This window comes from Phasianus colchicus, chromosome 1 (genome assembly GCF_987193195.1).
Source record: "Phasianus colchicus chromosome 1, bPhaCol1.hap1.1, whole genome shotgun sequence".
Lineage (NCBI taxonomy): Eukaryota > Metazoa > Chordata > Aves > Galliformes > Phasianidae > Phasianus > Phasianus colchicus.
The window spans coordinates 56,316,350-56,328,900 of NC_143436.1; the positions used below are offsets into that span (position 1 = coordinate 56,316,350).

Sequence of the window (12,551 nt, forward strand, 5' to 3'; positions counted from 1 at the left end):
GCTATTTTCGCTAATCAGTATTTACCAAGCATTGATAAGGTAAGGTGCTTGATATCTTATGGAACAGCGAGCATCTAAGTCATTACCCAAGAGGCTTACACTTAAAGTGCAGAAATTATATTTCAGCTATGCAAACTGTCTTTACCCAAATGAGAACAGCTGATTTGATGATCTCATAATGGTTAAAAAAAGAAATTAAAGAACCTCCGTGATGCTGAAGGTGAGAGTTAAGCCAGACTCTGCACTCTTGCCAAAGGCTACTTTGTCACCTGTGGGTTCTGCTGTGGAGTGAGTTTCCTGCATGTGTCTTTTCCTAGTGTGCTGCTGGCTACAGAGGCTTTCATCTTTTAATTGTGGTGTTCAAATGTGTGAGCAACTGGATTTAGGATGGACTTGTGAATCTTATTGTATTTAAGCCACGAGCCATGCCATGGAGGAGGGGGCATCAGTAGTGAGTGGAAGGAAAATTTCATTTCAACCTGTCAGATTTTGAAATCAAGACGCAATGTAGTAGTGAAAAGCAACTTTTGTAAAGCGAGTCTACTAAAATATGACAAAAATGTAATATGAGCATGTTACTTACAACTGATACTTAATTATTAGTGAGTTGCAGTAATGAGCCTACTAAACTATTTATGTAGAAGGAGTGTTTTTTAGAGTTGCAGTTATTTTTATAATTGCCACTGGAATGAATGTCAGGTTTATAATTCTGTTCTAGTAAACCATTATTAAAGATTAGTAAGAAGTCAGAAGCCACAGTAAGTGTTCTTTCACAAAGTGGTCTCGCTGCTGGGTATATTACACCTAAAACAGATTGGTGGAAGAAAAGCCTCACTACACATTGACAATTTTTTTTTTCCCAGATCACTTTGAAGAAATGTACAAGGTGACGCTTCAACTAAATCAGACCTACTATGTCGTTCCAAAAGGCGAATGTCTGCCCTATTTCAGCTTCAGTGAAATAGCCAAGAAAGCAATTGAGGGTTCATATAGCGATAATCCAATTATCCGACATGCTTCAGTTGCTAACAAATGGAAGACTATCCACCTCATAATGCACAGTGGCATGAATACGTCTGTGATCTATTTTAATCTTACATTTCTAAATAAAAATGATGACGAGTTTAAAATGCAGGTAGCTGTTGAAGTTGATACTAGAGAGGAACCAAAACTGAACACAACTTCAGTGCAAAAATCTGACTCTGATTTTAAAACAACAACAATGCCAGAAGCTGAGATGATATTTGAAGATATTCCTGAAGAAAAACGCTTTCCAAGAGTCAAGAGACATCGAAATGGCACAGGAGAGAGTATCCATGAAGAGGTGATAATACCTTCAGTAAATCCATCTCTTCTTCCTGAAAGTGTTCAACTAGCACTGCAGAACTTAGACTTAAAACTAGCAAATGGTGATATCACTCAGAAAGGATTTAACCTATCCAAGGCTGCTCTCCTGAGACCTTTTCAGTTCTTAACTACAGTAAAGAAGATTGCAGGTCTGGAAGAGAATGAAGTGCATTATAGTCTACAAGATCAGAAGAATATAACCAGCTGGCAGAAGCCTTATGAAGAGGTGAACAATGGGAAAATAGAAAAAACAAAAGCAAATGATGAATTTCAACCAAGGCTTATAGGAACAAAGGAGACTGATGTGACAGTGAACACAAATAAACCAATTTCTAGGATAAAGCCTAAAACCACACATCCAGCCCGGAGCATAGGAAATGAAAATGAACATAAAGATAAAGTATTGAATGCGCTTATATTAAGGGGAACCCAGAAATCAAAAAATATTGTGAATGTAGAAGCTGGAGAAGATACAGAGGGGATGGAAGGAAGAAAAGGGCATGTACAGTTGGATACAAATATAAGAGAGGAGTTAGTAGGAAGAAAATTGCAGTCTTATGCAGGAAGTTACCAAGGCTTTTTGCCATGGGAGAAAAAGAAGTATTTCCAGGACCTTCTTGAGGTGAGTATCTTAACAACTTAGCTAAGACAGTAGGTTAAACCACAACAACTGCTTATTGAAGTAGTTGCATCTTTCTGCATACTGTTAATATGATTTGTAAATTTAGAATGTGACTTGCTTTTGATGCACCTATCAAGATTTTTTGCAAGCTCTTTGAGTTTTCCTGTAAAATCTAATTTGTTTATAATTTGGACCTCTGTTAGCTAGGTGGTAAAAGTCAAATAGCCATTTCTGTTTTGTTTCTACTGTGGGTTTTCTTGTTTATTTATTTATTTTTAAGTCAGATTCACTTCTTTTTCAGTGCATGTTGATGCAGTGATATTATTTGGACACACAGTATTCTAAAGAAGCATTAGTTCTTTGGGGGTTACACTTATACCAATGTGGATCCAGTCCATAAAAGTATACAAATACAAATGAGTTCTAAAAGTTAAATTGAAAGTCTGCCAAACTTCCAGCCAAAGCATTTTGGCAGTTTTGAAAACCTCTAGAAGAAAAGATAGAGGCTGTGCTTTGCAGCAACTGCTTTGCACTACTCCACACAGCAAAGGTGGTATGTTTCTAAAAGCCTACCTCTTTCTGTTCTTTAGGATTGGATTTTGCATGAGAAATCTTTTTTTGTGAGATCTCAACTACTATATGTGGGGAAAAAAAAAAGGGCAATATTACAAATATAGCAAAAAGTGATTCAAGGGTGTATGTCAGAAGAGGTGACAGAAGAAAAATAATGAATAATAACCACTATTAACCACTTTTCCTCAGAGCATAGCAGTTTTAAGTAAGAAGTTATCTTCTATTTCTTTTATTTTTAAAGAGAAATCAAAAGAACACAAAGAAACATATTCAAAGCTTCTCTTTCCATTTTTGTCTCTTAAAAAAGAATCAGCACCTGCTTGAAATGTCAGTTTTCCTATGTGTTTATGCTTTTGATCTTTGTCGATAATATAACTTTAATGTATGCTTATCTTGCTGTTTAGGAGGAAGAGTCATTACTCAAAGAAATGTCATACTTTACTGATGGTAAACATCTTGGAAGGCAGCTGAAAGATACATTTGCTGATTCCCTTCGATATGTAAATAAGCTTTTAAACAGTAAATTTGGATTTACATCTCGGAAAGTCCCTGCTCATATGCCTCACATGATTGACCGCACTGTTATGCAAGAGCTGCAGGACATGTGAGTATGTCTTTCACTGGAGTTATATGTAACTAGATAATTTTATATTTCTGTTAATGCTTTGTTATAACTATTTCTAATGTGTTGATAGCTATTCATACAAATCATATTTTGGAAAGGGAAACTTATTAAAACATGCTGGTTGTGCTAAGCTAAGGAGACTTTTGAGAACCTTTTAAAAATTTAGATGAGAATTTGTTTTCAGATGAGCAATGTTTTACCAGAAACCAGTGTATTAACTTATACTTTTATGTAGGTTTCCTGAGGAGTTTGACAAGACATCATTTCACAAAGTGCGGCACTCAGAAGATATGCAGTTTGCTTTTTCATATTTCTACTATCTTATGAGTGCAGTTCAACCACTGAATGTTTCTCAGATCTTCGATGAGGTCGATACGGACCAGTCAGGGATTTTGTCTGACCGAGAGATTCGCACACTGGCCACAAGAATTCATGAACTACCATTAAGTTTGCAGGTACTTTCCTCAGTAATAATTATTCCAGTAACGTAATTTCTGAAATCCAAAACTGTTACAATAAAATGAATGAAATCTTTACTTATCCTTTCTTTAACATTTGTAACATCTGGCAATTTTTAAATTGTAGCTGGAGAATATAAAGTTACTTTCTATTTCTTTATGGACCATTCTTCTGTGGACTCAACAATTGAGTTCTAGCAGCATCAGAAAAGTTGATGACTGGTATCCTGAGAACAAGGAAATGGGTAGTATGAATTTGTGAGAAAAAATGTTCACCGCTAAAATACAGCATGAAGTGTGGGATTCTGTTGTGCTTACTCTTGGTCTTCACATAGTTTAAAAACAAAACAAAAAAAGACCAACCACATTCTTGACTGTAAAACTTGTACCCTAAAGAAAGATGTGAGGAAAAGGGCAGCAAAGAAATGGTGTTACTGGTAAATACTATGACCATATGAAGGGATTCACATTTCTCTTTCTCTGGGAATGGTAAGAAAAGAGACGTAGTCTTCTTGTGTCTCGTGCTCTTAGTGCTCTTAGATTCAGTTGATAGAGAATGGTGTATTCCTCCTGCTTTACTGAGAGGAATCGGGGCACATATCAATAATCTTGAAATGGCATACATAGCTGTAATGCATCTCTGCTTTAATGTGTTCCTGGCCTGTACCTTAATCAAAAAATCTTCCTTTTAGTTCTTTTTTGTTTGCTTGATCTGTGATTTAATATGCCATCCTTGTATTGGAAATTCTCTATTCTCCTTTATATTATCACTAAAGGTGTGTTATTGTCTCAATTCAACCAAGCATTTGCTTCACTTAAACATATGGGATGCCCCGTTGACTTTAGTAGTTACTGAACTGGGGTCTGCTAATGTGTTTTTCTTTTTCCCCCCATAGTAGCTTGAAAACATTTTATGTATATAACATGAAATATGTGCGTGCTTGATTTTAGGACTATCACAATGAGAAAGCAATATTATCTTTTTTTCTTTTCCTCTTCCATTTCTGATAGGACTTGACAGGTCTGGAACAAATGCTAATAAATTGTTCGAAATCTCTTCCTGCTAACATCACTCAGATCCATGTCATTCCACCAACTCAGGAAGCATATTATGATCCCAATCTGGTAAGGGATGTTGGTCCTAAAAGGTGTTTGATTTCTTTCCTGAGCAAGCAGTTACTGTGCTTGAGATGTTGATATGATTTCTAGAAGGAAATTATTCACAAAATTTTCTAATTATGTGTATATTAAATATTTAAATATGAAATTCTACAAGCTACTTTCTAACTTTTAAAGCTATTAAAATTTCCTTCAAAAACAAAAAAGCTGAGCTTTAGGATTTTATGGTATATGGGATTTAAAAAGTCATCCTTGTTAAGAAAATTCAGTATTGTGAGCCAAAACGACAGTATGTAAAATACTTTCCTGACTAGAACTTTCTGATAAATACATAGGACATCATTCAAATAGACTTAAAAATCACTTGAAAATCTTCAGAACCATCCTTCCTAATTCAAAGGCTTTTAAGTAACACCTTTTAACCTTTAAAGATTGAAGGCTTTGGACAAGAAATTCATTAAGCCTTCATTTATGTCCTTAATTTCTATTTTGGTTGTTAATTCTCATTGCAGTTTGTGGGAATTTAGGAGTCTGGCACTTATATCTACATTTCTTTTGCAGTGATAATTTAATTCCTGCCTCAGTCCATGCTTTTGAAAAACATGCGTGCATGAACTTTGCTAAATTCGTGACCTGGTGTTTTATACATTAAAACCAACATTGTATCAAATCTAAAATGTACAACTGTTGTACATCCTCAAACACATGCAAACCGCAAGCACAGGGTTCTAAAGTATTTGTGTAGATAAATATATATGGAGCATTGACTATTGATTGACCTTGTTTTTTATGACATTGAACACCTATCCTGTCTTGGTTTCTTGATCATATCATGTTACAAGGTTATAAAAATGTTTTTTCTCTAAGTATAAAGTCCTGCAAAACTGTATAAAACCATACCAGTATGATTTTTCTCAACAGGTGATCAAGAAACAGTATTGTTTCTTTGTTCCAGGAGAATAAAGAATAAATAGTTCTTCGCATATATAATGTAACTTTCTAGAATGCATTCCCTTATAACAGACTTCATAAATACTTCAGTAACCTATAAACTAAGCCATATTTTCTTCCAGCCTCCGGTGACTAAAAACCTAGTGACTAATTGCAAACCTGTGACTGATAGAATTCGTAAGGCATACAAGGACAAAAACAAATATAGGTATGTTATGGCTATGTAAAAATCAATACTCACTTTTGTAGAGTAGTAAGAAGAGGTATAAATACATGAAGTCCAAACATTGTGTACTAAAATGAAGTGAGCTAACATTAAGTAGAACTGAAGAAACATAATAACTGCTTATAATTATTTTGCTGAATGATGTGTTTGCTTTTCCATAGTTTATTTAGTAGACTAAAGATTTCCATTATACATGTTGGCCCAGATCCCAGGTTGCAGTACTTTAGTAAGAAGCTGGAGCATCTATAGATGGCTACGTAAATTGACAATACACAATCAGTGAGATTAATTAGAGCAGAAGAGAAAGGCAGAAAGAGATTGTGCTTTGAAATTCTGTGTTGTAAATCTGCTTTATTTAATATATAAAATATATATAGTATATAAAATATACTCTCTCTCTCTCTATATATATATAGTATATAAAAATACATAAATATCTGTAACTGCCTTGTACTTTTCCTGGAAGAAGGAAAGTAAAACAAAACAAAAAGCCCTAATTTCCATCCCCTTTTGGAAAAAGCTGACCAAACAATGACTTAAGTTTGTTTGAATAATTGTACATGAGGAGACCTGCCTAAAATCCAGGTTGTGTATGATCTATGCTCTCTGAAGCCTGAAAACCAGTTTGCTGGCATGGAGCTCATAGACCTCTCCTGTCCAGTGCCTTACCAGCAGTGTTAGATGGGAAGAGTGCTGGGGTTCTTCTGAAGCATGCATTTGCCCCAGGAGTGGTGACAAGGTCAAGTAAATCTGTAGAATTAAGAAGGTTATAAGTGCTGCTTAGGACAGCGTTTGAACATTGTTATATGCTCATTTATCCTTAAGCTGTGTTGTGTGCTCTGTAAGGTAATGGAAAGAAATCAAATGTCACATTCTAATGAAGATTGGACAATGAAGTTTTGAAATAAGTTGTAAAACTATTAATATTTATTGAACCTGACTTTAAGCTGTTTTAAATAATGCATAAATATCTTAACAATAAGGTTTGAAATCATGGGAGAAGAGGAAATTGCCTTCAAAATGATTCGCACAAATGTGTCTCATGTAGTTGGTCAGCTGGATGACATACGAAAAAATCCCAGGTATCCTGTTTCTTAATTTGTACACTATGGGTCACCTATTTAATTTCTGTTATCATATATCTAAGATATTTGAACATATAGAAATACTTCATCTATTTTTGAGGCTTTTGTTTTTGCCATTCTAGAGTTTACACAGTTAATATTGCAGAGAATTTTATGTTAAGGGAAAGAATATTTTGGTCTGTTATATGTAGCAATATTTAAAAAAAAAAAAAAAAGTTTATTGTAAAGTCTGTTTTGTATACCCACTATGCTTTCATGCTCTGTTACAACATAGCAAGAGGTATTAAACATTTTTTTGATATATACTGAGAAGTGATCCAAAGCAGGAAGTTAGTCCTTTGTTTCTCTATAATATAGTGATAAAGCATTTAGATGCTCAAATCTGAGAGCTGATTTTCACAGTGCAGCTTCTGCATTCCTGGGGCAGTTAATTAACTGCCAGCCTGAGGGAGCCTGCCTGGGACTGTCTGGGGTAAAATCTCAGATGCAGTGTAGCCATCTGATTGCCATAACCAGACATTCTGCATAGGATCACCATAGCCAGCTATGCTTCGAAAGGGGAGGCATATTTTGCTTTTCTCAGATGTGGCAGTTCAGTTCCTTGCATGAAATTGTCTAGAGCAGGGTTACCAATTATGCTGTATTCATTACGGTTTGAGGAAAAGCAGGAATATCCTCGGTAGGCAAATTAATGTGCTCTAGAGTTCTTACATCCAGCTTCACATAGCAGGCTGAACTTTGCTCTGCTCTTTGAAAGAGCACACTGTGCTACAGAGAATGCAGCTGACCAGAACCATTTCTTCACAAAGATTAGCAATTGCAAAGTCATCAGATATAATTTTACCCTCTGGGGAAAATGTAAGGTCTTGTGTCTCGCAATATAAATAAAGCACATAACCTTGTCCATGTGGGGGAAAGGGAATTTTTGTCATCAAGCACCAGATCAGAATTACCAAGCCTAGCAAACTAGCAGCTGCTTTAGCTTCAGCAGTTTTCAGTAATGTAAATGCTTGGGTGTTTCTTCTATGAGAAGTAACTCTCTGCAAGACACTTTATTGGGAGCACGTTTATTTGATCACAGTGATTTCCACATGAATACTATTGTTTGTATTTTGGCTGATTAAAAGAGTTAAGTTTGGGTTCTCTGATTCAGGTCATGTTACAGTCATTTTTATAGTTTTCTCAATAACTGAAAGCCTGAGGACCAAACTTTGCCTTTCCCTATGCAGTCTTCTAATTTTTTTTTTTTTTGAGCTTCTCTGAAGAATGTAGCATATATAGTAAAAATAACTTAGTATATTTACATCCTATAGTGGATGTAAAATTTATTATTTAAGATAACTAACTCATGGTAACTCTATATTAAAACTATAAAACAATTATCAAGATCATAATCCTTCTAATCTGCTGTCTGCATCTAGTGTTAGGCTTTGAGATGATGCACACTAGTGCCCATTAGATGGCAACATTAATATAAATAGAAGAGAGAGAGCTTTAGCTCATCAATGGATTCCTCAGAGTTTCTGACTCACTGTTAGCCTCTATGTACTCTTAATTGCAATCAAGTTAATTTAAAATAATGCAGCAATAAGAAAGATAGTTATCAGTATCAAATATATCAATTTGGTTTTAAAGGTTTATGTTCTTGTCTTGCCAATACCTTTGTGGTATTATCAAAGGAAATAGTCTAACAAAGCATTTTTCTTTTCTAGAAAATTTGTTTGCTTAAATGACAATATTGATCACAATCACAAGGATGCCCAGACAGTGAAAGCGGTGCTTAGGGATTTTTATGAATCAATGTTTCCTATTCCTTCCCAATTTGAACTGCCAAGAGAATATCGGAATCGTTTCCTTCATATGCATGAACTCCAGGAATGGTATGTTAGACAGATTCTCTTCAGGTTATTGCAGCATATGATTATAGAACATATTGGTACAAGCCCATTTTTTTCCCAGTGTTGTTGTGAAAGAGTTAACAGAGAAAATGACAAGAAAATATTTAAATGGATTAAAACTTGAGATTTGCAGGATTTGGATTTTCTTGTTGTTCTGAATGGTTAATGTTTCACTGATTGTCCGCAAGTCATTGCAAACAAAGTTTTTTTTTAAGTTAAAAAATCAAGAATTGTGGATTTTTTAAATGTAAAAAAAAAAAACAAAACCAGAACTGTTTAGAATGTGTATGGCACAAACATAATATAAATTCTGCTATCATTGCTAAGTAACTTTTTAAAGATGTTAGAAATAATTTAAAGATGTTTTTAATGACCATCAGAGAAGATGCTCATTCATCTTTCATATTTTTATTTAATGTGTGAAATTTTAATGTGCTTTCCCCTTGCCATGTTATAAACGATATCTAATTTAGAAATTGAGAAAGTTGATTTGGGAATATAAACAAAAGTTTGGCAGGTATAGTGATTAAAAGTGAAACGAGAGTAGTAAAATTTTGTTGCTGATCAGCAAGTTATGAGAAGCATCTCCTTGTGAGGAAGGAGAAAATATTAGAGTATGAGAAGTACTGTACGTGACAAGAATTTGGTGTAGACAGAGGGTGTAGAGGGCAAACTGAATTCAGCAGTTACAGACTTGGGCTGGAGCATTAGGAATATTCTTAGCTCTGTTTTTGAGGACCACCATAAGGACTGTTCGCTCCAGAAGAAGGCTTATTACTTTCTTGTGGTTAAAACAAATTTCTGTTGGGATGGTGTAAAGCACATTGAAATGCTGGCAGAAATCCTATTTTCAGCTTCAAATGAGTTTTCTACCGTTATCTTGTATGGTAATTTTTGGTTTAGGTACCAATGTAACTAAAGAAGACTAACAGTAGTTTCAATATTAAGTTGAAAGCAAAGAAATTAAAGAAATATGTAGAACTTGAGCTATATGCTGTAAATAACCATTTTGCTTCTTATAACACAAGTTAATGGGTAAATTACAAAAACATTTTATTTTCTTTTCCTTTTTCATGGAAACCCTTTGAAGTTTATATCTGATTTATAATACATGAAACTCTGTTTCCATCTTTCTGCAGGAGGGCATATAGAGACAAGCTGAAATTCTGGACCCACTGTGTTCTAGTAACACTTATTGTATTTACAGTCATCTCATTTTTTGCCGAACAGGTAAAAATTTTATCTTATCAAAACTATAATGTTTAATACATTTCTGTACCTTCAGGGTACTGTAAGGTGGATTTTTTTTAATAGAATAGCTAGAATTTTTATTAGTAAAATGATATGCAAATAGTGATTAGGTTGCATCAACTTTTAAGCTGTAATGTTGAGATTCTTAGAGTAAGTATGACTACACCTGGGGGGAAGGAGAATTGTGTTTTCTTTTCAGGTGTCTTGTGACGTCAAGTACATCAATGTGCTAAATTTGGGAATTCAGAATCAGTAATTGTTTCTGAAAGTCTTGGTCTATTAAAACATATTGTTTATAGTGCAAAGTTACTAAGAAGAAAACTTTGAGTAATAGCAATACCCTAGTCCTGGGAAGATCTTAAGGCATTTTAGGAGACTAATCCAATCTCATCTTTTGAATCAGACACAAAGGAAAAAAAAAAAAAAACACCTCCCATTCTGCAAGCACAAAATGGTTTTCTTGAACATATTAACCCTGCAATACAAAGAGGGAGACAAATGGAACAAATCATATGGGTAATTCTTTGCAGGTTGGGGCCTTAAGTAACCCTTTCCGTGGTCTGATGAAGAGGGTGTAATTCTTGAAAGGTTGGCTTTTGAATTTTTATTTTCCTCCACCTGTAACTTTTGCATGAACCTTTCCCTTAATTTTCAGCCTTCTGTATACATTGAAAACTCACCCTGCGTTAGTAACTTTATTTTGGAAGGGAGTATTCAACTCAGTAGGCCAGCTAGGTATGTAAATACTGCCAGCTTTGTGTTCATCTTCTAGAAACTGAATGTAACCTGTTTACATTTATGTGAATTAACTTAAAATAATCAGAATATAAGTATACTGTGTTTTTCACTTTCTGCTTGTATTCTGATTATTGAGAAATATGTACACGTAATGGATGCATTTGAGTAAATAACTCTTTCTTCCTGTGCAGTGGGGAAAAAAAAGACAGTATTGACTGAATTACCATGGATGACAAAGATTCTATGGTTTTCTAGGATGAGAGACTAACCAGCTGTGTATCTCTGTCCTAGAAGGGAACTAAATAGTGTATTTTCTTCTTCTCAGCTAATCGCACTTAAACGAAAGATTTTTCCAAGAAGAAGGATCCAAAAGGAAGATGGTCATGAACGAATCAAAGTGTAGAAGAGCTTTATTTTGGAGATCAGACTACCTCAAGATGTGATAAGCATTTAAAATCTCTCATAAGTGTCTTTTATGGTTTGATATTTAACTGAGTTGATATGAAGAAAAAAAATCATGCATCTACATTTATAATCTCTGCAGTACTCTGATATACAAGCTGCTGGAACTGTGACAGAAAGCTAAACAAAAATGGCAGGAGCCTGTATATAGGCAGATTTCAACTGATCTTACTTTACAAATGTTGGTACATGGCCATGCTATCCTTTTTTATAAAAAGGGTTACCTAAAGAAATGTAGCTGCATTTATTGCAGTGGATGTTGCCAACTACATATAATGTTGGAAGGCAGAGTTGTTTGGGATGAGCTTAACAGATCCTTGATCTTGTGTTCCGAAAGATTTCTGCAGAATTCTGTCACTGCTTTCTTTTTTTTTTTTTCCTTTAGCCCTATGGGAATTATGTAATTTGTCATTTACCCTTAGTCTACATTTAATGACGTTGGCATTCCTTAAAGCACAGTGACAATTCACTCCCCCCAATTTGTAGTACTGAATTGGAATTTCGAAGAAATGCATGCTAATAAGAATACACGGTAACAGAACAGGTAATGGTTATTTTAAAGTTACTTTACATTTTATCTGGTGTATTATATTCCAAAGAATACAGTGGGTGTTGTGTCTTGATTACAAAGAGAGGGTTGTAATCAAGTGAAAGTGATTAAGTTATATTGTTTTAAAAGCACTGTAAATATAACAACAGAAGTGCCTCTCTATCTGAATGGGTAATGAACTGCTTTAATGTAGCAATGTGTGGGAGCAGTGTTTCACTTCATAAAACAATATTTATACTGACAAATGAAGCTTTGTGATTTTTTTTTTCTAAATTTCACAGGACTTGGCCCTGTGTTTGACATCAGACTGGTATGATTTTATGTGGGGGGAAAAAAGATACTTTTCAGGCAGAACTTTCTGGTGGTGTATCTTCATTGTACAAGCAGTATTCAAAGAATGCATTAATTTTTTTTTTTGTAATTGGGTGTACAAAATGTATGTGCATATGTATTGTAAAATACTTGGTTTGCTTTGAAATCAACTAAAATGTGATGAAAGGTTTGTCTGTTTCTGTTTTGGAGTACAACAAAACTCGCTCATTTTGATAAAATAGCCATTAATGCTTATAAATCCTTGTGGTAAAGTACTTGTTTTCTTAAACTTTCCAACACTAATAATTTTAATATTAACTTGATGCATGAATGA

At 34.4% G+C, this 12,551-nt stretch overlaps 1 protein-coding gene across 2 annotated transcripts in view; it reads left to right on the forward strand.

Annotated features, from left to right (window-relative positions):
- The window catches only part of GNPTAB (N-acetylglucosamine-1-phosphate transferase subunits alpha and beta), a 39,898-nt gene extending 27,491 nt beyond the window's left edge, over positions 1–12,407 (forward strand). The window contains exons 13-22 of one of the 2 annotated variants that reach the window (XM_031589749.2): positions 864–1,969; positions 2,947–3,146; positions 3,403–3,622; positions 4,637–4,750; positions 5,818–5,903; positions 6,905–7,003; positions 8,719–8,886; positions 10,044–10,134; positions 10,686–10,743; positions 11,219–11,305. In XM_031589749.2, the coding sequence (XP_031445609.2) occupies positions 864–1,969; positions 2,947–3,146; positions 3,403–3,622; positions 4,637–4,750; positions 5,818–5,903; positions 6,905–7,003; positions 8,719–8,886; positions 10,044–10,134; positions 10,686–10,733 (2,132 nt within the window). In that variant the 3' untranslated portion in view covers positions 10,734–10,743; positions 11,219–11,305. Of the gene's footprint in view, positions 1–863; positions 1,970–2,946; positions 3,147–3,402; positions 3,623–4,636; positions 4,751–5,817; positions 5,904–6,904; positions 7,004–8,718; positions 8,887–10,043; positions 10,135–10,685; positions 10,744–11,218 lie in introns of both variants that reach the window. The other variant, XM_031589748.2, reaches the window with a different exon arrangement.
- The last annotated feature ends 144 nt before the right edge of the window (positions 12,408–12,551 follow it).